Source organism: Heptranchias perlo, chromosome 2, assembly GCF_035084215.1.
Source record: "Heptranchias perlo isolate sHepPer1 chromosome 2, sHepPer1.hap1, whole genome shotgun sequence".
NCBI lineage: Eukaryota > Metazoa > Chordata > Chondrichthyes > Hexanchiformes > Hexanchidae > Heptranchias > Heptranchias perlo.
In genome coordinates, this window is record NC_090326.1 from 98726341 (window position 1) to 98753500 (window position 27160).

The window sequence follows — 27160 nt, forward strand, 5'->3', positions numbered from 1 at the left end:
ACAGAATCCCATTCAAATTGGCAATACAAGATAAAATTCACAAAGGAGTTGTGTAACTCTTTATTTTTTGGTATAATTTGGGGGGTGGTAGGAACATTGCATAACATGGCCAGGATTCAATCACAAAAAAGAGATGACAAAAACTAAGTTACATAACAGAACAGAGAATAGATTCACAACTGACAATCAAAAGCAACTTTACAACTTTAAAATACAAATCATTGCACAATTCAGAAGCAGTTAGCAAAAAGTCTAATCTACCCATTCAAAAGCAACATAACCAGTAACCAGTCAACAGAAAGTAACCAGTCAACAGAATAGAATCAGCCATTTTATCTCAACTATAAAGATCTGACAGAAAACCAAAGACTAACATTGCAAATCCAATGTACAATATTTTTTATTGTATTTTTTCAAATTTTCTGAAGCTGCATAACAATTCTTCAATCCTAGAATTCTGATAATCTTTGAAATCACTTACAATTAAATCTCTTGCAAATTTAAGATCAATCTACATTGCCCATCTTTAACTGTTCATATGAATGAGAAAGTAAACTGAAAACTTACAAAATGGTGTCTTACTTAGGATAATGAAACTCTTATACCCATTTAGTTAACCATTCTGAACAATGTAGAATTACAGCACTAAATTAAGTCCAAGAATAGAGTGAGAAAGTGTTTAATGCTCTCGACACTTCTTCAGTTCTGAACTTGAGATTTGACAAGTTTATAGAAAGACACTTCTGAAGACTCAGTGAATACTTTCAAAACAATTTATATGCTTAGAACTGTAATATGTCTGACCTTCAACCCCCGCTAATCAAATGGATGTCACTATATTTCACAAAACGTACAACAGTACTAAGTTACAAATATACTCAGTTAGTCAAAGCTGCGAAGTTCTGTTGTACAGTCTTTATAGACCACATGTAGAACAAGGCAAACAATACATTATTAGTAGAAATACATCTCAACATTAAGAAAAAGGTTTGCAACAAAACATCTGATATTCCACATTGTTTTACCACCCCCACCCAAAAATATGAAAAAACAAGTTTATTTCTTAAAAGCTAGTCTAGATTTTAGCAAACATTTTTACTGAATCTATTGGGAAATTTCAAAGCTTCGCCAGACAGTGGTCAACATCTACGGGAGAGCAGCCTGAATAAAGCGTAAAAGCTCACAATTAGCAAAAATCTAGACCTTTATTACAGCTCTGTTGATATTTTCTTGTGAACACCAACTCCAGTTATTCAACTGGTGCTGGCCTTAAGTTTGAAAGTGCTTCAGCACACCAGCCTCTACCAGCACATCAACCAAGACGGAGACCTTTATACCTAGAAAGAAAGCAAGCAGGCAAAGTTATAAATGCTTGAATTTCTCAAAACTACCTGCAGAGCAATTTAAAACAGATTCACCAAGGATAAAAACACGAGAACCAAGAGAAAGGTCCTTACATTACATTGAAACAAATGCATTAAGTATGGGAGTGATGTCCAATGACTGGAGGGTTGCAAATCTTACATCCGTTCAAAAAAAGGATAAACCCGGTAACTACAGGCCAGTCAGCCTAACGTCGATGGTGAGAAAACTTTGAGACAACAATCCAGGGCAAAATTAACTGTCACTCGGAAAAACATGGATTAATAAATGAAAGTCAGCACAGATGTGTTAAAGGCAAATCATGCCTGACAAACTTGATTGAATTCTCTGATGAAGTAATGGAGAGGGTCGATGAGGGTAGTGTGGTTGATATCGTACATATGGACTTTCAAAAGGCATTTGATAAAGTACCACAAAATAGGCTTGTTAGCAGAATTGAAGCCCATGGGATTAAAGGGATGGTGACCGCGCGGATACAAAATTGTCTAAGGGACAGAAAGCAGAGAGTAGTGGTGAACAGTTGTTTTTCGGACTGGAGGGAAGTTTACAGTGGTGTCCCACAGGGGTCAGTATTAGGATTACTGCTCCTCTTGATATTTATTAATGGATTTGGGTATATAGAGCATAACTTCAAAGTACTTTTAAAATTGTACCATTTTAAAGGGGGTGCAGGAAGAGACCTGGGACATACACAAATCTTTAAGGTGGTAGGACAAGTTCAGAAGGCTGTTAAAAAAAGCATACGGGCTCTGTGGCTTTACAAAATAAAGGCAAAGAGTATAAAGCAAGGAAGCTTTGTGCTAAACCTTCATAAATAACCGGTTAGGTCTCAGTTGGAGTATTGTGTCCAATTCTGGGCACCACACTTTAGGAAGGATGTTAAGGCCTTGGAATGGAATGGTAACAGGGATGAGGGACTTCAGTTATGTGGAGTGGAGAAAAACCGAGATTGTTCTCCTTAGAGCAGAGAAGGTTAAGGGGAGATTTAATAGTGGTGTTCAAACTTCTGAGGGGGTTGAGAGAGTAAATAGGGAGAAAATGTTTTCACTGGCAAGAGGGTCAGTAATCAGAGGTCACAGATTTAAGATAATTGGCAAAAGAACCAGAGGGGAAATGAGATGAAAATTTTTTTATGCAGCAAGTTGTGATGATCTGGAACGCACTGCCTGAAAGGGTGGTGGAAGCAGATTCAATAGTAACTTTCAAAAGGGAATTGTATTTATACTTGAAGGGGAAAAAAATTGCACAGCTATGGAGAAAGAACAGGGGAGTGGGACTAATTGGCGAGCTCTTTCAAAGAGCCGGCACAGGCACGATGGGCCAAATGTCCTCTGGTTACCAACCCTTCTGCCAGTGGCAAGGTATGATTCTATGAAGTATGATACAGCTATTAACTTCATAGGTATTCTAGATATTTCAATATTTTCTTCCAGAGGTGAAGTTAAGCCATACCTTGCCATCCAGTAGCTTAATTGTCTATTTTGTATTTTAGAAAAGCTTTACAGACTGGATTAGAGCTTCCGTTCATACACTCTAGTTGACACTGACTCCACGTTCCTACTCATCCTCATCTAAATTATATGTAATGTTGGGCTTCCTCACCAGCAAGCAATTATTTAATCTCATAAAACATTGAAGTGTGCCACCTCAGGCCTTTTCCCAAAATCTATCTATGGTGCATAAAAGAAAAAATTTAGATAAGTTAGTTAGGCTAAAGGAAGACAAAATGCTAGAGCTCGATGAGACACATCCAAGGATCTTCAGGAATATGAGGGAGGGAACTGCCAAGGTTCTAGAACAATATTTCAGGCCTCTATTGAGTGTGGATGTATGCTGGAGGACTAGAGAGTGGCCAATGTAGTATCCATTTTTAAAAAGGGAGATAGAGCTAATCAGGGTAATTGCAGGCCAGTGAGTTTCCGACATCTGCGGTAGGGGAAATTCTAAGAGTCTTTAATTAAAGTATAAAATTATCATGTATCTAGATAAAGAGAAAAAAGTTAAGTAACCAGCATCGATTTCAAAGGGGATGATCATGCTTGGCAAACATCAGAATTCTTTGAAAAGGTAGCAGACATAGTAGATGGGGGAATGCAGTAAACAAAGTGCATATGGACTTCAGGAAAGCTTTTGGCAAGGTACCAAATGGGAGATTATTAGAGAAGATTAAGTGGTATGGAATTAAAGGAGGACAGCAAACTGAAATAAAAATTAGAAGAGAGAAAACAGAGGAGTAAAGGGCAATTTTTAGGGTGGTTGGAAGTGGGTAGTGGTGCCCCACAGGTTTCCGTTCTGGAGCCACTTCTGTTCACTGTGTATATCAATGATTTGGATGTAGGTCTGGAGCGAATGGTGTTGAAATTTGCAGACAATATCAAAATAGGAGGTAGAGTTAATTCTTTAGACGACCACAGGAGCTGCAAAGAAATACTGCTATGTTTAAAAAAAGTTATCACGAGGTATAGAATATGAAAGCCAAAAGATAAATGAGTCTACATAAAACCATAAGAAGATCTCAGTTAGAGCACTGTGTGCAGTATTGGGCTGCACACTATTGAAAGGATTCTGAGGCTTTGGAGAGTGTACAAACACAGATTCACTATGACAAAAGCAAAATACTGCAGATGCTGGAAATCTGAAATAAAAACAGAAAATGCTGGAAATACTCAGCAAATCAGGCAGCATCTGTGGAGAAAGAGTTAACGTTTCAGGTTGATGACCTTTTGTCAGAACTGGAAGAAGTTGAAGATTAAACAGTTTTTAAAGCAAGTGCACAGCCAGGGAAAGGGGGCAGAGAAAAGATCAAAAAGGGAAGGTCTCTGACAGGGTGGAGGGCAGGAGCGATTAAATGACAAAAGGGATGACTGTGCAAGGCAAGGAGGGTGGTACTGGGACAAGAAACAAAAGATGGGTCTAGAGGAGTTGTAAATGGCAACATCAGAACCCATTACCAATAGAGTTCTTCCTCGACTTCTCTATCGCCATTTCTGGGGATAGACTGTCAACCAATATATATTATAAGCCCATTAACTCCCACAGCTACCTTGATTACACTTCCTCCTACCCCACTTCCTGTAAGGACTCTATTCCCTTCTCCTAGTTTCTCCTTCTCTGTTGCATCTGTTCTGACAATACCACCTTCCACACCAGTATGTCTTACCTTTTCCTCAACTGAGAATTCCCTCCACTGTAGTTGACAGGGCCCTCGACAGTGTCTGTCCCATTTCCCACACTTCTGCCCTCACCCCTTCCCCTCCCTCCCAGAACAGTGATAGGGTCCCCCATGTCCTCACCTTCTACCCCACCAGCCTCCACATTCAACATATCATCCTCCGCCATTTCTGCCACCTCCAGCACAATGCCACCACCAAACACATCTTCCCCCTCCCCTCCAGTTTCAGCATTCCAAAGGGACCGCTCCCTCTGCGACACCCTGTTCCACTCTATCACGCTCAACACCTGCTCTCCTCCCCACGGCACCTTCCTGTGAGAGTGCAGGAGATGCAACACCAGCTCTTTCACCTTCTCCCTTCCCACCATCCAGGGCCCCAAACACTCCTTCCAGGTGAAACAGCAATTTACTTGTACTTCTTTCAATTTAGTATACTGTATTCGCTGCTCACTATGCGATCTCCTCGACTTTGGGGAGACCAAACGCAGATTGGGTGATCGCTTTGCTGAACACCTCTGCTCAGTCTGCAAGCGTGACTCTGACCTGCTAGTTGCTTGCTATTTTAATTCCCCATCCCACTCCCACTCTGACATCTCTGTCCTCGGCCTCTTCCACCGTTCCAATGAAGCTCAAGGAACAGCAACTCATCTTTTGAATAGGCACTTTAACTTCAGATCATAACCACGGCTCCCATTTTTTCCGGATATCAAGTGCTGGTAATGGTTCTGATGTTGCCATTTACAGCTCCTCCAGACCCATCTTTTGTTGTGTTTTTTTTTACTTGTTCCATTACCATCATCCTTGCCTTGCACCATCATCCATTTTGTCATTTAATCACTCCTGCCCTCCACCCTATCAGAGTCGGCCCTTTTGTTCTTTCCTCCTCTCCCTTCCCCACTTTCCCTGGCTCTGTACCTGCTTAAAAACTGTTTAATCTTCAACTTCTTCCAGTTTGAATGAAGGGTCTTTGACCTGAAACGTTAATTCTGTTTCTTTCTCCACAGATGCTGCCTGACTTGCTGAGTATTTCCAGCATTTTCTGTTTTTATTTCAGATTCACTATGATGCTGCCTAGTATGAGGAAATACAAATACAAAGACATGAAAAATTGGGGCTTTTTTCAATGAGAACACAGATTACGGGACGATATGTTAAAAGTGTTTAAAATCATAACACTGACAGGTTGGACTGAATGGCCTGTTCCCACGTTGCAACTTCTATGCATTTGTATAGGGGAGAGGAGGACATTGTGTTTTCAGAATAGCTTGCTTAGTAGACGTCTCAGAGGAATATGGAAATCTGTTCATACTTGTAAAGTAGCCTATATCAGCAGTAAAGATCGCACAGTGGAAGAGATTAGTACACTGGAGAGGGAAAAAAAGGATAATGGAGATGAGAATAGAGTTAGAGCACTCCAGGTCAATCACCTATGGATGCGCAGCACATGTATCCATTCACTGTCATAACTTGAACAACCAAAAAATGGTAAATCAGATTCATAAACACTACCTTGCACTGACTCCTGAGAAGACATATGTCTCAAATAAATTCATGCATTCCACAAGAATTCACAAGACCTCAGGACGTCCCAAAGCATTTAACAAGCAATGAATAGTGTCATGGGATCGTTTACGTCCACCTGAGAGGGCAGATGTCTCATCTGAAAGACGGTGACCTTCGACAGTGCAGCACTCCCGTTGTACTGCACTGAAGTGTCAGCCTAGATTATATGCTCAAGTCTCTGGAGTGGTACTTGAACCCATCCACCACTGTTCAGTAACCAAAGAAATAAAGCATTCACAAGGATCAAAACACACTCATCCACTTTGCTTTTCATCTTATCATTTTACCAACAAACACACATGCCTTCTGAATTGGAGCAGAGATCACATGCCCATCGACAGTGTGTTTTACTCATTTTTTTATTTACTAATCAGAAATGCAACTAGCCATATCTGGATTCCCAATCAGCCACATATGGCAAATGGCTAATGTATTGGACAATAGTGTGCTAAGCTCCCAATAAGATGAGGTCCAAAAACATGAGCACTGAAGGATCAAAGATTTTGACAAAATGAGTGATGATCTAATTATTACAACTATCAGTATTTACTACATGGATATAACTTAGTTTCCTTCAGTGTTGGGCTTGAAATAATCAATTGAATTTTATTTAATGAATGGAAATTGACAAATTGAGAGGATATGCAATTGTCATGGGATTGAGTAGGAGACTTGAAGCCAAAAACACTACCTACAATTTTTTCAAGTACATGGTTACAAACAGCTAAATCAAGTGGGCATTCACTGCTTAGTGTAAAACATTTAGATTAATACTAAGTCTGCAATGCACTAAGTTAGAAGGAATTAAAGCCTTGAATTCCCAACTTTTTTTTTAAAAAACCAAAAAAGGTACAACTGAAGGTATAAAAGAACACTAGTCTGTAATATCTCACCCCCTACCCCAATCACCCAATATCAGAATGTGAAACAGGGCTGTTAAAAGTCACCAAAAAGTAGTGATCCTAATGTGGTTACATTTTTCAGCAACGATATTGTTTAACCTTGAACACAAGTATTCAAATACACTGTATATATTTTTAAATATAGTAAAACTGTATCTCACCTTTCAATGCTGGATTGGTTTTTGATAGTTTAGCCAGGGTCTTAGTGGCTTTACTAATATCCATTCCACGGACAGCCTTAAGCAGGTGTGGGGTCAGAATACCACTGCGTTTTGATTTTGACAAACCAGTGTGAAATGTTGGGGGTTTAAACGGTCTGCGATTCGATTGAAAACCTGATTTTTTGTTATTTGCTTTAGACTGCACTGCAACTGCCTTCTTCCAGGTAGCACCATCTGCAAAATATAATATGGTAATAAGATGTCCAGGTCACATTAATATTGCTCTGCCTGTACAACGTGTGAAAATCCTCAAGATAGAAAAAAAATTTCTAACAGTGCTGTTTTATGGGTTCAAATTTTGTACAACACAAAGTATCATGGATAACAAAAGTGCATTGAGCCAGTGAAGCTTAACCCTCTAGTATCGTCTAACATCCAACTGCATTTTCAGCAGCTCTGTTTTCTACTATCCCCAGCAGTTATTCTAAATATTTTATCACCTTTTGAGTAAACTAGTTTTATCCAATAGGTTTTAAATTTATTTTTCACTAATTTAACCTGCTCACTTTCAGGTCTATATATTAAAAAGGATATAGATAAAGTATACCAAGAATTTGACTTCAGTGAGCATCCCCCTTAACCTTCTCTCTAAAATGTATAGCGTGAGCTTCTCTAATTTTTTGTTATAGCTCATCGTTCACACTTGGGATTATTCTTGGAGCTCTGCTCTGTTCCCTTTCCAAAGAATGTGTTATTTTTTTTGTAAGGAGTCTTACAACACCAGGTTATAGTCCAACAGCTTCATTTAAAATTTGAAATAAAGCTGTTGGACTATAACCTGGTGTTGTAAGACTCCTTACATTTGTCCACCCCAGTCCATCACCGGCATCTCCACATCATTACTTTTTTTGTTATGTGGTGATTAAGTACTGTGCTCGTTTTCAATTAAGAGTGCGATCTGCTTTAAAGGTATTGGCGAAATGCCTAGACTTAAGTGACATGTCTATTATCACTCCCTTTTTTATCTTGGGCATTCTATACTTAGAATAGAATCATAGAAGTTTACAACATGGAAACAGGCCCTTCGGCCCAACATGTCCATGTCGCCCAGTTTATACCACTAAGCTAGTCTCAATTTCCTGCACTTGGCCCATATCCCTCTATACCCATCTTACCCATGTAACTGTCCAAATGCTTTTTAAAAGACAAAATTGTACCCGCCTCTACTACTGCCTCTGGCAGCTCGTTCCAGACACTCACCACCCTTTGAGTGAAAAAATTGCCCCTCTGGACCCTTTTGTATCTCTCCCCTCTCACCTTAAATCCATGTCCCCTCGTTATAGACACCCCTACCTTTGGGAAAAGATTTTGACTATCTACCTTATCTATGCCCCTCATTATTTTATAGACTTCTATAAGATCACCCCTAAACCTCCTACTCTCCAGGGAAAAAAGTCTCAGTCTATCCAACCTCTCCCTATAAGTCAAACCATCAAGTCCCGGTAGCATCCTAGTAAATCTTTTCTGCACTCTTTCTAGTTTAATAATATCCTTTCTATAATAGGGTGACCAGAACTGTACACAGTATTCCAAGTGTGGCCTTACTAATGTCTTGTACAACTTCAACAAGACATCCCAACTCCTGTATTCAATGTTCTGACCAATGAAACCAAGTATGCTGAATATGCCTTCTTCACCATCCTATCCACCTGTGACTCGACTTTCAAGGAGCTATGAACATGTACTCCTAGATCTCTTTGTTCTATAACTCTCTCCAACGCCCTACCATTAACGGAGTAGGTCCTGGCCCGATTCGATCTACCAAAATGCATCACCTCACATTTATCTAAATTAAACTCCATCTGCCATTCATCGGCCCACTGGCCCAATTTATCAAGATCCCGTTGCAATCCTAGATAACCTTCTTCACTGTCCACAATGCCACCAATCTTGGTGTCATCTGCAAACTTACTAACCATGCCTCCTAAATTCTCATCCAAATCATTAATATAATTAACAAATAACAGCGGACCCAGCACCGATCCCTGAGGCACACCGCTGGTCACAGGCCTCCAGTCCGAAAACCAACCCTCCACAACCACCCTCTGTCTCCTGTCGTCAATCCAATTTTGTATCCAATTGGCTACCTCACCTTGGATCCCGTGAGATTTAACCTTATGTAACAACCTACCATGCGGTACCTTGTCAAAGGCTTTGCTAAAGTCCATGTAGACCACATCTACTGCACAGCCCTCATCTATCTTCTTGGTTACCCCTTCAAAAAACTCAATCAAATTTGTGAGACATGATTTTCCTCTCACAAAACCATGCTGACTGTTCCTAATCAGTCCCTGCCTCTCCAAATGCCTGTGGATCCTGTCTCTCAGAATACCCTCTAACAACTTACCCACTACAGATGTCAGGCTCACCGGTCTGTAGTTCCCAGGCTTTTCCCTGCTGCCCTTCTTAAACAAAGGCACAACATTTGCTACCCTCCAATCTTCAGGCACCTCACCTGTAGCGGTGGATGATTCAAATATCTCTGCTAGGGGACCCGCAATTTCCTCCCTAACCTCCCATAACGTCCTGGGATACATTTCATCAGGTCCCGGAGATTTATCTACCTTGATGCGCGTTAAGACTTCCAGCACCTCCCTCTCTGTAATATGTACACTCCTCAAGACATCACTATTTATTTCCCCAAGTTCCCTAACATCCATGCCTTTCTCAACCGTAAATACCGATGTGAAATATTCATTTAGGATCTCACCCATCTCTTGTGGTTCCGCACATAGATGACCTTGTTGATCCTTAAGAGGCCCTACTCTCTCCCTAGTTACTCTTTTGCCCTTTATGTATTTGTAGAAGCTCTTTGGGTTCTCCTTTGCCTTATCTGCCAAAGCAATCTCATGTCGCTTTTTTGCCCTCCTGATTTCTCTCTTAACTCTACTCCGGCAATCTCTATACTCTTCAAGGGATCCACTTGATCCCAGCTGCCTATGCATGTCATATGCCTCCTTCTTCTTTTTGACTAGGGCCTCAATCTCCCGAGTCATCCAAGGTTCCCTACTTCTACCAGCCTTGCCCTTCATTTTATAAGGAATGTGCTTACCCTGAACCCTGGTTAGCACACTTTTGAAAGCCTCCCACTTACCAGACGTCCCTTTGCCTGCCAACAGACTCTCCCAATCAACTTCTGAAAGTTCCTGTCTAATACCATCAAAATTGGCCTTTCCCCAATTTAGAATTTTAACTTTTGGGCCAGACCTATCATTCTCCATAGCTATCTTAAAACTAATGGAATTATGATCACTGGTCCCAAAGTGATCCCTCACTAACACTTCTGTCACCTGCCCTTCCTTATTTCCCAAGAGGAGGTCAAGTTTTGCCCCCTCTCTAGTCGGGCCATCCACATACTGAATGAGAAATTCCTCTTTGATGCACTCAACAAATTTCTCTCCATCCAAGCCCCTAATGCTATGGCTGTCCCAGTCAATGTTGGGAAAGTTAAAGTCCCCTACTATTACCACCCTATTTTTCTTGCAGCTGTCTGTAATCTCCTTACATATTTGCTCCTCAATTTCCCGTTGACTATTTGGGGGTCTGTAGTACAATCCTATCAAAGTGATCTCTCCCTTCTTATTTTTCAGTTCTACCCATTATAGACTCAGTGGGCGAACCCTCGGATATATCCCCTCTCACTACTGCCGTGATGTTCTCCCTTATCAAGAACGCAACTCCCCCTCCTCTCTTACCTCCTGCTCTATCTTTCCTATAGCATCTGTACCCTGGAACATTGAGCTGCCAGTCCTGCCCCTCCCTTAGCCATAATAGCTATAACATCCCAGTCCCATGTGCCCATCCATGCCCTGAGTTCATCTGCCTTGCCCATCAGACTTCTGGCATTGAAATAAATGCAGTTTAATCTAGACTTCCCTTGGTCTTTGCCCTGCTTTCTCAGATGCACGTTTTTGACCAATATGCAATTCTTTACATTGATCAATGGTCAATTTCATTTGCTATTTGTTTGCCTAGTTACACAACTGATTTAACTCCTCCAAATGTTTCTGTCTGCATTCTGTTGCAGTGAGATTTGGTGAAAGGCTAGGTAGGTATTCTGAACATTTTGCTCCATTTACCTTTATATTTAGGTCTGAAGTTAGTTGAGTTACCAGTGTATCTCTGAGAACTTCCTGGTGCTGGATGTGACAAAGCAGAACGTGGACACGACATGTGAGATTCATATCTAGAATGTTCATCTGGCATGCCAGGGGGTCGTCTCATTTCCTCATCCAATAGAGGTCTTTTTTCTTGGTTCTGATAAAAGGAAAGCATGAGCCATAGAAATCTACTGGATACAGCAGGGACTATCACTAAAAAGAAACTGTTAAAAAATCTTACATTGTTGATTTGTAAAATTATTAGCTATTTGAGTGAAATCCCTTAATTGACAGGTTAGATGCACTACAACTGTTTTTGCAGCCATCTACCAAAAATAATACATTTTGAATATTTGATTAATAATATTTTTAAATCTTCTGTTTACCACATTTGACACATGAAAAGACAGTCATTCCAACCAGTTTCTTCTGACATGGAGCTAGAAATTTACAAGCATCTACCAATTTCCAAACTTCCGTCACCAACATAAATTAACCTCTAATTAACAGCAGTTAAACTTAAAGGGACAGGTCATCTTAAAAACAGTTCCACCATAGCAGAATAATGCATTGTGCGATATAATGCACAATGTCTCTGCTGTAAAACAAGTCACCATCTGACCTACTGTGAGTAATATACATATACCTCTTCTTGTTTTAACTTTATTAGCACATGAAGTGACCTGATTGCAGATGGAAATTCCCATCAACTATCATTAGGCATATCACAGCAGTGTGACACATGAAAATCCTCACCATCAGAGATGTCCACAAAATCGAGTACAGTTACATTCATCCTCTTCTCGATATGGAGTCAGGTATAAGAGACTCTAATGACCGCATTATTGAAGGGTGACCGTCAGGCCAAAATAGGGCCACCTTCCTTCCTGCAGCAGGCCCTTCAACTCCAAACATTGGCAGTGCTGCCCATGTCTCCATTCTACCACTGTGAAGAATTAGTCAACTTCTCTGTCATCAGCACAACTTGTCCTTTAATGGCAAGCTGCAGCTCTTTAAGAGCTGCCAGTGCACTGGACTTTCCTTTCCCCGGTCAGAGAACAAGTTTTTGAAGTGCGAGTAGTTATTCAAGTTAGAGGGAAGAGTCCCAGTCACACAATTTGCCACTGCCTGCTCTGAGACAGCTCAAGACCATTTTTGTTAGATTTGGAAAATTAGGGTTAAAACATCCATAAACTCAGACCAAAATGACACTGAGCTATCCATGAATGTAAAACAAACCAGGATGAGAACAATGTGCCCAATTTAGATCATTTCAAATACTTACAAATCCAGTCATTGTCTTGAGGCGATATTCCATTAGTCCGTCTGTGAGACTCTGTGTAACCTTCAGGGCAAAACTTGCATCACTGTCACTAGTGATTTGAAAATTTTGCTGAAAGACAATATACAACTAATATTTGTTTTCTTATATGTATTAACTGTAACCTGCAACAGAAAATGTTTGCCAAAAATATACCTTCAAAACCTAGCAAATATATCCAGATAAAAAAATCAAACTACATTAGTATGACATAAATATGAAAGGAGTCTACACTATAGGATGGTCGTGCAATGCTCCACAAGTGAAAGTTTACAAAACACCCGTAAGAGAATTACATTTTTTGGGTGCCAGACAATGTCAAAGTTACAGCAAACTCCAAAATTGGAAGCTTACGTCACTGGGAGAGCAGGTAGTATTGTATATATGATGAAACACATACTAAGAAATGAAATGGTAGCCATGAAACTTGGATATCCTTTCCACTGTGAGCTGGCAGTTTGTGGTGTCGATGGTAGCCATGACATCAATGACGACGAACACCTCGCTATGGCCATCACCACACCTCCACTACTCGCCTTTAAACAGCCACCCAACCTCAAACAGACCATAGTTCGCAGCAAATTACCCAGCTTTCAGGAGAACAGCGTCCACGACACCACACAACCCTGCCACGGTAACCTCTGCAAGACGTGCCAGATCATCGACACAGATACCACCATCACACAAAAGGACACCACCCACCAGGTGCATGGTTCATACTCCTGTGACTCGGCCAACGTTGTCTACCTCATACGTTGCAGGAAAGGATGCCCCAGAGCATGGTACATTGGCGAGACCATGCAGACGCTGCGACAACGGATGAACGGACACCGCGCAACAATCGCCAGACAGGAGGGTTCCCTCCCAGTCGGGGAACACTTCAGCAGTCAAGGACATTCAGCCACCGACCTTCGGGTAAGCATACTCCAAGGCGGCCTTCGAGACACACAACGCAAAATCGTCGAGCAGAAATTGATAGCCAAGTTCCGCACCCATGAGGACGGCCTCAACCGGGATCTTGGGTTCATGTCACGCTACACGTAACCGCACCAGTGAACAAATGTTATCTGTTTTTAATATAACGGGTCATTTGCTGTCTTTCTCTTCCTTCCGGATGTTTCTATGTTTCTGCCTCTCTGTTTTTTTTTGGGTGTCTGTATATTCGGTGGCCTTGTAGGTAACACCTCTCTGTCTGCACACTGTGATTGCCTTGGCAACGGGCAGTTGGAAAGACTATCTGTAATCACCAGGTATTGTTCTGTGATTTATAAATGCGAAGGGTTCGAGGATTTCATTTCCACAACATTCACCTGAGGAAGGAGGAAGCCTCCGAAAGCTTGTGAATTTCAAATAAAATTGTTGGACTATAACTTGGTGTTGTAAAATTGTTTACAATTAAGAAATGAAAGCCTGTTGATTCACCCTATGATTTTTCTTCTCTCTGGGGAATCTCAACTGCAAAGCCACAGATCTCCAACACACTGTGTCATCATGGTTCCCTTCCTTGGAAGTTCAGTGACACAAAATGTCATTCTATCTTCATTTCTCCTACTGCCTTGCTCATGAATAGTCCATTTCAGCCTAAACATGACAGTAATTATCAAATCACTGTAATGCTGTAATTTGACTCACCTTACTGATACTGAAAGGTAGTACCTAACAGATATATTTGATACTATTCATCAACCACTTCACAAAATTTGCTTGAGATGCAAGTAACTTGGGGTTTTCTCTCCCAAAATACTCACTGGTTATTTATATTAGATAAAAATCTTCATAGTAACATAGAAACAGTTTCATGCAGGAGAAGACCGTTGGTCCGTCCAACCCACCAATGGAATTCAGGGTTATTGGAAATGCACTGCGGGAATACTGCGGATAGGTGGCTAGACAAGAACACGTTGAGTTTCTTCTTGAAACCCATTAAGGTTTCTTGTTCCACCACCCGTGCCGGTAATTTATTCCGCATACGTACCACCCTTCTAGTAAAAAAAAAATTTCTGCATTTCATTTTTTTTTTGTTGTCCTTAATTTGTAAATATGACCCCTTGTGCTTAAATTCTGTACATGGCAGAAAAGCTTACTTGGATCAAATTTGTTCAAACCTTTCATAATTTTAAGCACTTCTATCACGTTCCTTCTTATTCTTCTCTTTTCAAGAGAGAAAAGACCTAGCATAGTCAATCTTTCCTTGTACCTCATTCCTATAAATTCTGGGATCAACTGTGTAGCTGCTCTCTGTGTGCCCTCCAATAACTGAGTATCCATTTTAAAATGGGGAACCAAAACTGCATGCAGTACTTTGAAATGTGGTCTCACCAGGGCCAAGTACAGTTTTAAATGATCTCTCTGGATTTACGTTATTCCTCTTGCTACGCATCCTAACATTCTGTTTGCTTTTTTAAAATTTAAGCAACCTGGGAACATAATGTTGATGGTTTGAGTGACCTGTCCACTAAAACCCCCCAAGACCTATCTCCTGCTCCGACACCTCAAGTACATTCCCATTTAGCACATAATCCACATCAACCATGTCTCATAACCTTACAACTCCCTGTATCAAATTGTACCTGTCATTTCTCTGCCATGGATCAAACTCATCAAAATCCTTTTGAATTTGTGTGAATTAATTTTCTTCCTGAATTGATTTGCTGTAGTTTACAATCAAATATTGGTTTATTCTTCCTTCCTCCCTCCTTCATTTTCTTACTTATATATTTACATGATCATAAAAAGATAATTTCTTCTCTCCTTATTTCCCATGCTGGATTTTTGTTTTAGATTTTGCTTAAGTTCTGGTTGATGTAGCACTACATCAGGGACGGCCTTCATGCCATCAAGTCTCCAATGAGCAACATCTTGAACAGTTAGGTTATTTATCACGCTTGGGCATTAACTGCTGTGCTCAGACACTGCAGCTAGGGTCAAAGTGCCTCACAAACATCATCTTCTGACTTTGTTGCAAGCATCAGTCTACACAAAAAAAAGCTTAATCCCAAACATTTACCTCAGAATTTGATAGAATAATTTAACTAACAATTCTTCAAAAAAATATTTGTTGTTTTTTCCTCTCACTGCTTCGTTTCTGCCTGGTTATCATGTGGTGTGGGTTTTCATGGGGCAGCGTTGTACAGACTCGAGCATCAAAGGGACTGGGGTACGGCGGAGTGGGGTTTCTACGGGAGTGTATTCAGGTTTGCAGATGATATAAAGCTAGGAGATAGTGAATTATGGAGTGTAAAAAATTGCAAAAAAGGGCAGAACAACAATGGCAGATGCAATTTAAAATAAAATGTACACTTTGGATGCAATAGCAGATGGAATATAATCTAAATGGGGTAATATTGGGGGGGGGGGGGTGAGGAAAAAAGGGGCTAGCGGGGAGGGAAGATAAGAGGAGAGGGGGACTAGCTGGGCAGAGAAGGGGGGGGGGGGGGGGTGGGAGGGGGAGCGACCGCGCAAGGGAAAGCCGGGCTGAGAGCGAGGGGGAGCGAGTGCGCGAGGCCAAGGGAGAGCGAGCTCGCAAGGGAAAGCGGGGCCGAGAGAGGTCGTGAGGGAAAGCACAAGAGCACTCGAGAGGGGGAAGGCGGGGCCGAGTGCGAGAGAACCCAATTTACCACCCATGTTCCATATCCTTTGTTATCCTTACTTATTAAATATTTATGGATCTCAGTTTGAAAGCTTCAATTGACCCAGCATCCTCCACCTTTCCAGATTTCTACTACCCTTTGTGTAAATAATTACTTCCTGAATGGTCTGGCTCTAATTTTTAAGATTGTGGCCTCTTGTGCTGGATTTCCCCACCAGACGAAATAGATTCCCTTCATCCACCTTATCGAAACCTCCGATAGGTGCGTCCTCCAATACTCTACCCTTCAAATAGCTTCTGGACTCGCTCACCCTCCACACCTGTCTCCGAACTTGGACATTAGTTTATCGATGCTTCAAGCTGACCCCACCCTTTCTACGTTAAGTTTATTCCACCATGGGGCCTCCGATTAACTTTGGACTCCCTTCCATTGTCTCTTCTCTATTCCCTGTTTATTACCAGGGCATATCTATTCTAATCTTGCTATGTAACCACACCGACGTAACTTGAGTTTCCCTGTGTCCATTTGCGTGCATGTTTTGGCTGCCGTTCCGGACCCGAGCCCATTGCTTCTATTTCCCCTTTTTTCTTTTCTCTTTACCCCTCCTAGGCTCCTCTCCCGTCTCAGGCACTCTGCCCCCTGCCCCCTGCCCCCCACCAAATCCCTACCCCAAACCCTTAAGCACCCCTCGACCTTCCTGCTCTCCTGTCGTGTCTCTCCTCTTAGATAAGCCGACAGCTTCCCTCTGAGCCTCCCTTGGTATCCTCCAAAGGGCTCATTGAGGCACTCGTCCTTCCCTCCACATGAGCAGCATCCTCAATTGCCCCATCCTACTCTCACCAATTTTTCCACCCAGCACGCCCACTGGGGTCTAATCTTGCCAATCTCCTTCCCGTCCCACTTACCCCTCCCAGCACTGACCCTGTGGACTCTGCCAGCGGATCAGCTATCACCGCACCTCTCCGCATCTCCCTCCAGAATGTCCGTTCACTTGTGAACGAAGCCCTTGCCATCCAAGAGCTTATTGTGAATGACTGCAACGACATTGTGGTCTTGACGGAAACCTGGCTGACAGGTGATGACAACTTGTACCTTAATTGACCTTAATTGCAAGGGGGTTGGAGTACAAGAGTAAGGAAGACTTACTACAATTGTACAGGGCTTTGGTGAGACCTCACCTGGAGTACTGAGTACAGTTTTGGTCTCCTTATCTAAGGAAGGATATACTTGCCTTAGGAGGTGGCACAACGAAGATTCACTAGATTAATTCTATCTAGATTGATTCCTGGGATGAGAGGGTTGTCCTGTGAGGAGTGGTTCAGTAGAATGGGCCTAAATTCTCTGGAGTTTAGAAGAATGAGAGGTGATCTCATTGAAACATATAAGATTCTGAGGGGGCTTGACAGGATAGAGGCTGAGAGGTTGTTTCCCCTGGCTGGAGAGTCTAGAACTAGAGGGCATAGTTGCAGGAGAAGGGGTTGGCCATTTAAGACTGAGATGAGGAGACATTTCTTCACTCAGAGGGTTGTGAATCTTTGGAATTCTCAAGCCCAGAGGACTGTGGATGCGGAGTGTTGAGTATATTTCAAGGTTGAAGTAGGTAGATTTTTGGATTCTAGGGGAATTGAGATATATGGGGAACAGGCAGGAAAGTGAAGTGGAGGTTGAAGATCAGCCATGATCTGATTGAATGGCGGAGGAGGCTCGATGGGCCATATGGCCCACTCCTGCTCCTATTTCTTATGCTCTTACAAAGTCTCCCCATCTGGCTGTATCTTCTACCACATGCCCCATCCAGACCGCCACGGTGGTGGTGTGGCCCTCATCACCAAATCTGTCCCCCTACTCCTCTGGCATCTTCTCTTCCTTTCAGCATGTCACCTTGTTCCGCCCCTCTCATCTCTCCTTTATAATCCTCATTCTCAACCACCCACCCCAAGTACCATGCCAAATTTCTAACGAGATATCTTCACTGCTTTCCTCCCTCAGACTCTGCACCTGGGCTTCTCGACTCCCATTTGGGTACGGTAGCATAGTGGTCATGTTACTAGTCCAGTAATCCAGAGGCCTGCACTAATAATCCGGAGTCATGAGTTCAAATCCCATCACAGCAGCTGTGGAATTCAATTAATTAAATAAAATCTGGAATTAAAGTACTAGAATCAGTAATGGTGGCCATGATACCAATGGATTGTCGTAAAAACCCATCTAGTTCACTAATGTCCTTTAGGGAAGGAAACCTGCCGTCCTTACCCGGTCTGGCCTATATGTGACTCCAGACCCACAGCAATGTCGTTGCTTCTTAATTGCCCTCTGAAATGGCCTAGCAAGCCATTCAGTTGTAAAATCTCGCTAGAAAAAGTCATTATAAGAATAAAACCGGACGGACCACCTGGCATTGGACCACTAGGCACCGGACACGACAAAGGCAAACCAAGCCCAGTCGACCCTGCAAAGTCCTCCTCAATAATATCTGGGGACTTGCGCCAAAATTGGGAGAGCTGTCCCACAGACTAGTCAAGCAACAGCCTGACATAGCCATACTCTCAGAATCATACCTTTCAGCCAACGTCCCAGACTCTTCCATCACCATCCCTGGGTATGTCCTGTCCCACCAGTAGGACAGAACCACCAGAGGTGGCGGTATAGTGATACAGTCAGGAGGGGGTGGCCCTGGGAGTCCTCAACATTGACTCTGGACCCCATAAAATCTCATGGCATCAGGTCAAACATGGGCAAGGAAACCTCCTGCTGATTACCACCTACCGCCCTCCTTCAGCTGATGAATCAGTTCTCCTCCATGTTGAACACCACTTGGAGGAAGCAAGGGCATAGAATGTACTCTGGGTGGGGACATCAATGTCCATCACCAAGAGTGGCTCGGTAGCATCACTACTGACCGAGCTGGTTGAGTCCTGAAGGACATAGCTGCCAGACTGGGCCTGCGGTAGGTGGTGAGCGAACCAACATGAGGGAAAAACTTACTTGACCTCGTACTCACCAATCTACCTGTCACAAATGCATCTGTCCATGGCAGTATTCGTAGGAGTAACCACCGCACAGTCCTCGTGGAGACGAAGTCCCGTCTTCGCACTGAGGATACCATCCAACGTGTTGTGTGGCACTACCACCGTGCTAAATGGGATAGATTCAGAATAGATCTAGCAGCTCAAAACTGGGCATCCATGAGGTGCTGTGGGCTTTCAGCAGCAGCAGAATTGTATTCCAGCACAATCTGTAACCTCATGGCCCGGCATATTCCTCACTCTACCATTACCAATAATGTGGAGATGCCGGTGATGGACTGGGGTTGACAATTGTAAACAATTTTACAACACCAAGTTATAGTCCAACAATTTTATTTTAAAATCCACAAGCTTTCGGAGTTTTCCTCCTTCGTCAGGTGAATGGCATTCACCCGAGGAAGGAGGAAGCCTCCGAAAGCTTGTGGATTTTAAAATAAAATTGTTGGACTATAACTTGGTGTTGTAAAATTGTTTAACATTACCAATAAGCCAAGGGATCAATCCTGGTTCAATGAGGAGTGTAGAAGAGCATGCCAGGAGCAGCACCAAGACGTGCCTAAAAATGAGATGCCAACCTGGTGAAGCTACAACTCAGCACTACATGCGTGCTAAACAGCAGAAGCAACATGCTATACACAGAGCTAAGCGATTCCACAACCAACAGATCAGATCAAAGCTCTGAAGTCCTTCGACATCCAGTCGTGAACGGTGGTGGACAATTAAACAACTAACAGGAGGAGGAGGCTCTGTAAACATCCCCATCCTCAACGATGGCGGAGTCCAGCACGCGAGTGCAAAAGACAAGCTTGAAGCGTTTGCAACCATCTTCAGCCAGAAGTGCCAAGTGGATGATCCATCTCGGCCTCCTCCCGATATCCCCACCATCACAGAAGCCAGTCTTCAGCCAATTCGATATCAAGAAACTGCTGAGTGCACTGGATACAGCAAAGGCTATGGACCCCGACAACATCCCGGCGATAGTGCTGAAGATTTGTGCTCCAGAACTAGCTGCGCCTCTAGCCAAGCTGTTCCAGTACAGCCACAATGCTGGCATCTACCCGACAATGTGGAAAATTGCCCAGGTATGTCCTGTCCACAAAAAGCAGGACAAATCCAATCCGGCCAATTACCGCCCCATCAGTTCACTCTCAATCATCAGCAAAGTGATGGAAGGTGTCGTCGACAGTGCTACAAGCGGCACATACTAACCAATAACCTGCTCACCGATGCTCAGTTTGGGTTCCGCCAGGACCACTCGGCTCCAGACCTCATTAGAGCCTTGGTCCAAACATGGACAAAAGAGCTGAATTCCAGAGGTGAGGTGAGAGTGACTGCCCTTGATATCAAGGCAGCATTTGACCGAGTGTGACACCAAGGAGCCCTAGTAAAATTGAAGTCAATGGGAATCAGGGGGAAAACTCTCCAGTGGCTGGAGTCATACCTAGCACAAAAGGAAGATGGTAGTGGTTGTTGGAGGCCAATCATCTCAGCCCCAGGACATTGCTGCAGGAATTCCTCAGGGCATTGTCCTAGGCCCAACCATCTTCAGCTGCTTCATCAATGACCTTCCCTCCATCATAAGGGCAGAAATGGGGATGATCGCTGATGATTGCACAGTGTTCAGTTCCATTCGCAACCCCTCAAATAACGAAGCAGTCCGAGCCCACATGCAGCAAGACCTGGACAACATCCAGGCTTGGGCTCATAAGTGTCAAGTAACGTTCCCGCCAGACAAGTGCCAGGCAATGACCATCTCCAACAAGAGAGTCCAACCATCTCCCCATGACATTCAACGGCATTACCATCACCGAATCCCCCACCATCAACATCCTGGGGGTCACCATTGACCAGAAACTTAACTGGATCAGCCATATAAATACTGTGGCTACAAGAGCAGGTCAGAGGCTGGGGTAGTCTGCAGCGAGTGACACACCTCCCGACTCCCCAAAGCCTTTCCACCATCTACAAGGCACAAGTCAGGAGTGTGATGGAATACTCTCCACTTGCCCGGATGAGTGCAGCTCCAACAACACTCAAGAAGCTTGACACCATCCAGGACAAAGCAGCCTGCTTGATTGGCACCCCATCCACCACCCTAAACATTCACTCCCTTCACCACTGGTGCACAGTGGTTGCAGTGTGTACCATCCACAGGATGCACTGCAGCAACTCGCCAAGGCTTCTTCGACAGCACCTCCCAAACCAGTGACCTCTACCACCTAGAAGGACAAGAGCAGCAGGCACATGGGTACACCACCTGCACCTTCCGCTCCAAGTCACACACCATCCTGACTTGGAAATATATCACCGTTCCTTCATCATTGCTGGGTCAAAATCCTGGAACTCCCTGATAACACTGTAGGAGAACCTTCACTACACAGACTGCAGCGGTTCAAGGCGGCGGCTCACCACGACCTTCTCAAGGGCAATTAGGGATGGGCAATAGAAGATGGCCTCGCCAGCGACGCCCACATCCCATGAATGAATTAAAAAAATCACGGTCATAGATGGTCTTGACCACTTCCTTATATGGCTCGACATCCACATCCCCCTTCCCCCCTCCCAGCATCACCTCCTTCTGTGTCCACCCCTGGGAAAAAACTCTCCCAAGTCACTTACAACTGCACTTTCAAATTCCCAACTGTCTAGCCTTTGGCCCTCCATTCACCACGGCATTTCTGCAGCTACCGATCTGCTCAATTACATCCTCACCTCCACCCTTGATGCCCTTGTTCTAATTTAAACTATTATGCTCTCTCACCCTGGTCATTTCCCCTGGTATGGCCCTCATCTCTGCTCCCTTATGTCCAAGGGATGCAGACTTGAACGTTTATGGCAGACAGCTGGTTTAACCAGTGTCAGATCTGGCTGGACCACATAAAGCACTGTCAGGTCCTGCTCTCCTCTGCCAAAACTGCTCACTATTCCAGGATCATCCTGGAATGCAAAGATAACCCCCAGCTTCTCTTCTCGACGACAAACTGTCTTCTTAAACCCCTCTCCCCTGCCTCCTCCACCCTCACCTCCAACAAGTGCGAGGAGCTCATGGACTTCTTTGTCAATAAGATTAAGACTACATTCAGCTGCCTCTGCCACTTCCCCTCCCTTCCCCTAGCCCACCAAGCTAAAACGCCCCCCTGCCCTAGCCCTGAACGTGCATCTTTATCTCCTCTCATGCCCTCTCAGAGCTCAACTTGACCATGAGACCCAGCTCCTGCTCCCTTGACCCTATTCCCACCAAACTGCCGACCACCCAACTTCCCTTCATGGCCCCCATGTTAGCTGATATTATTAATGGTTCCCTCTCAAGTGCAGTCCTCCTCACCTTCAAATCTGCTGTCATCACCCACCTTGACCCCTCTGTCCTTGTAAACTACTCCATCTCCAACCTCCCTTTCCTCTCCAAGGTCTTTGAACTTGTTGTCGCCTCCCAAATCCATGCCCATCTTTCCCACGATTCCATGTTTGAATCCCTACAATCAGGTTTCCGCCCTTGCCACAGTACTGAAACGGCCCATATCAAAGTCACAAATGACATCTTATGTGACTGTGACCATGGTAAACTATACTGCTCATCCTTCTCGACCTGTCTGCAGCCTTTGACACGGTTGACCACACCATCCCCCTCCAATGCCTCTCCTCTGTCGTCCAGCTAGGTGGGACAGCGCTTGCCTGGTTTCATTTTTATTTATCCAGTTATTGTCAGAGAATCACCTGCAATGGTTTCTCTACCCGCTCTGTTACCTCTGGAGTCCCCAAAGGACCTTTCCTTGGCCCCCTCCTATTAATCATCTACATACTGCACCTTGGGGACATCATCCAAAAACACTTCAGTTTCCACATGTACACTGATGAAACTCAGCTCTACCTCACCACCACCTCTCTCGACCTCTCCACTGTCTCTAGTTTGTCATACTGCTTATCCGACATCCAGTACTGGATGAGCAAAAATCTCCTCCAGCTAAATATTCGGAAAACCAAAGCCATTGTCTTTGGTCCCCACCACAAACTCTGTTCCCTAGCCACCGACTCCAACCCTCACCTTGGCAACTGTCTGAGGCTGAACCAGACCTTTTGAAACCTTGGTGTCCTATTTGATCACGAGATGAGCTTCCGACCATGTATCTGCTCCACCACCAAGACCGCCTACTTCCACCTCCGTAACATCGCCCGTCTCCGCTCTGCCTCAGCTCATCTACTGTTGAAAACCTCATCCATGCCTTTGTCACCTCTAGACTTGACTATTCCAATGCTCTCCTGGCCGGCCTCCTATCTTCCACCCTCCATAAACTTGAGCTCATCCAAAACTCTGCTGCCCGCACCCTAACTTGCACCAAGTCCCATTCACCCATCACCCTGTACTCTATGACCTACACTGGCTCCTGGTCTGACAACGCCATGATTTTAAAGTTCTCATCGTTGTTTTCAAATCCCTCCCTGGCCTTGTCCCTTCGCATCTCTGACCTCCTCCAGCCCTACAACCCTCCAAGATCTCTGCGCTCCTCCAATTCTGGCCTCTAGCGCATCCTTGATTTGAATCACTCCACCATTGGCAGCCGTTCAGCTGCCTAGACCCTAAACTCTGGAATTCCCTCCAAACCTCTCTACCTCTTCTCCTTTAAGACGCTCCTTAAAAACCTACCTCTTTGACCAAGCTGTTACAATATCTACTTATGTGTCTCGGTGTCAAATTTTGTTTGATAACACTTCTTTGAAGCACCTTGGTACGTTTTTCTAACTTAAAGGTGCTATATAAATGCAATTTGTTATCATTGTATCTCCCAACCAATGTCCCAAGGTTGCTTCCAATTCTGTGAGCTTTCATTTTTGCTAATAAGTTCTTATGCAGAACCATATCAAATGCCTTCTGGAAATCCATATAGATTACATATATAGACTCTCCCTTATTCACCATGTTAGTGATCTCTTGAAAAAATTCAACCAGATTAGTCAGACTGACTCTCTCTGATCAGTTCAAAGTTGTCCAATTGCTCAATCACTCTGTCCCTAATGACAGATTCCAGTAACTTCCCCACAACCAACGTCAGACTGTCCGGTCTGTAGTTAACTGATTTCTCTCTCCGACCCTTCTTAAATAACAGAGGCACATTAGCAATTTTCCAAGTCAACGACACAATTCCAGAATCAAGAGAACTTTGGAAGATTATTAGTAACGCACCTGCAATTTCCTCACCTGCTTCTTTTAATATCATGAAGTGGAAATCATCAGGTCCTGGAGGTTTGTCTCTTAAGTCTCATTATTTTCTCCATTACTGTTTTTTAAACTTATATTAAACCCAGTAAGATTCTCCCCTTGTTTTATTTTGTTTCCCTTGTACCACTGGTAGTTTGTCATCAGCCACGGCTCAATTAGTAGCACTCTCGTCTCCGATTCAGAAGGTTATGGGTTCAAGTCCCACTCCATGAGCACAAAATCTAGGCTGACATTCCATTTGTTGGAGGTGCCTTCTTTCGGATGAGACATTAAACTGAGGCCCTATCTGCCCTCTCAGGTGGATGTAAAGGATCCCAAGGCACTATTTCAAAGAAGAGCTGGGGAGTTCTCCCTGGTGTCCTGGCCAATATTTATCCCTCAGCCATCACTAAAACAGATTATCTGGTCATCACATTGCTGTTTGTGGGACCATGCTATGCACAAATTAGCTGCAGCGTTTCGTACATTACAACAGTGTCTACACTTCAAAAGTAATTAAATGGCTGGAAAGCGCTTTGGGACGTCCTGAGCTTGTGAAGGCACTATATAAATGCAAATCTTTCTTTCTTTCTCTACCTTGTTACTCATTTAACAAGCCTGCCATTTCATAGAATCATAGAAGTTTACAACATGGAAACAGGCCCTTCGGCCCAACATGTCCATGTCGCCCAGTTTATACCACTAAGCTCGTCCCAATTTCCTGCACTTGGCCCATATCCCTCTATACCCATCTTACCCATGTAACTGTCCAAATGCTTTTTAAAAGACAAAATTGTACCCGCCTCTACTACTGCCTCTGGCAGCTCGTTCCAGACACTCACCACCCTTTGAGTGAAAAAATTGCCCCTCTGGACCCTTTTGTATCTCTCCCCTCTCACCTTAAATCTATGCCCCCTCGTTATAGACTCCCCTACCTTTGGGAAAGATTTTGACTATCGACCTTATCTATGCCCCTCATTATTTTATAGACTTCTATAAGATCACCCCTTAACCTCCTACTCTCCAGGGAAAAAAGTCCCAGTCTGTCTAACCTCTCCCTATAAGTCAAACCATCAAGTCCCGGTAGCATCCTAGTAAATCTTTTCTGCACTCTTTCTAGTTTAATAATATCCTTTCTATAATAGGGTGACCAGAACTGTACACAGTATTTCCTTATTATCGATTATACCATCATCTGCATCTGTCTTTAATGGGCCCACATTTCCCTTGGACACTCTCTTTCTCTTAATATATTTCTAAAAACTTTTATTGTAAACCTTGATAAGCCTTGCAATTTTTTTTTTCGGTATTCCCTTTTCACTGCTCTTAACACTTTCTTTGCACTTCCATTGCTTTTTATAGTTCTCCCATTCCGCTGGATTTCCACTTCTCTTTGCATTTGTGTAAGCCTCTTATTTTAGCTTTCTACTGTATCTTACCTCATTTGTTGACTATGGTTGTCTAACTGCACAAGTGGAGCATTTGCCTTTTAGGGTTGTGTACTGGCCTTGTATGGTACCAAATACTTCTTTGAACACTCCCATTGCTTGTCTGTAGGTTTACCAGTTAACAATTCAGCCCAGTTTACTGTGGTGAGTTTATGTCTCATTCTTTCGAAGTCAGCCTTACTTAAGTTTAAAACTTTGGTTTGTGATTCTCCCTTCTCCTTCTCAGATGACGCCAAATCAATCAAGTTATGGTCACTGTTCACAAGATGTTCCCTTACCGTCAGATTGTCAACTAGTTCTGGCTCGTTGCTCATCACTAAATCCAGTATATGTCCTGTTCCCTCATTGGTTCGAAACCATATTGGCCCGGAATTTGAGTTGAAAATAACAGCGATCCTAACAGGAATCTGTTATTTCCAGGGCAAATGGAAGAGCAACATGTGCGAGCGCACATGCATGGTCAAAAACTGAAATCCGGAAGTTGCTCTACCAGATTCCCTGCTCCTCCGAAAGCTGCACGAGAAGGACAGCACGCCGGCTGGCTCCCCATTCAAATGGCTGCAATGGTGCGAAGTTGCTGCACTGCCCAGCTGGAAACAAACTTTTTGCGCCAGAAAAAGGTATGTCCAGTTTTTTTTTAAAGTGTAACCAAAATTTTAACGGTGTGGTAAGTCTTAATGGCTGCCAAACAACCTCTCAGACTGAAAAATTACTTTTACAAGTGTGGAGTCTCATTCTGTCAACATTTAATTGTTGTTGGACATTTTTAAAAAAATTAACTTTAATTTTTAAAAAACTTTTTCTGTCTCTTTTATCTTTGTCTTTTAATTCAATATGTCTTACCCTCTCTTTATTTTGCTATCTGTGACTGATTTTACATTGAATTTACTATTCTAACGAACACTTCCTGGCCCTGGGTCTGCATGGCTTGTTCATGATGCTTCAATTTGATTGGTTAAGGGGATACACAGTTCCTTGCCCCACTCACACAGCTCACAAATGCCCAGTAGAGGATGCTGCACTTTCTTCAGCTCTCCATTATGGGAAGTTGGCGCCCAAAACCCCGTGGATAGTTTGTGGGTAAGTTTGAATCTAATGAGCGGCAGGCACCGTTCATTCATGGCTCAGTGCAAAATCCAGGCCGTAGTTCCAGAAAACTGTCCTGAATACACTCCAGAAATTTGCTGCCTTTAAATAGGAACAGGAGTAGGCCATTCAGCCCCTCGAGCCTGTTCCACCA

The 27160-nt window shown here is 43.4% G+C and overlaps 1 protein-coding gene across 3 annotated transcripts in view; it reads right to left on the minus strand.

Annotated features, from left to right (window-relative positions):
• Positions 1-33: 33 nt before the first annotated feature.
• The window catches only part of si:ch211-197h24.6 (uncharacterized), an 86308-nt gene continuing 59181 nt past the window's right edge, over positions 34-27160 (minus strand). For all 3 annotated transcript variants that reach the window (XM_068004867.1, XM_068004860.1, XM_068004875.1), the window contains 4 exons: positions 12627-12734; positions 11321-11498; positions 7182-7415; positions 34-1337 (listed from right to left, as the gene is read on the minus strand). In XM_068004867.1, coding sequence (XP_067860968.1) covers positions 1270-1337; positions 7182-7415; positions 11321-11498; positions 12627-12734 — 588 coding nt within the window. In that variant the 3' untranslated portion in view covers positions 34-1269. The remainder of the gene's footprint in view (positions 1338-7181; positions 7416-11320; positions 11499-12626; positions 12735-27160) is intronic.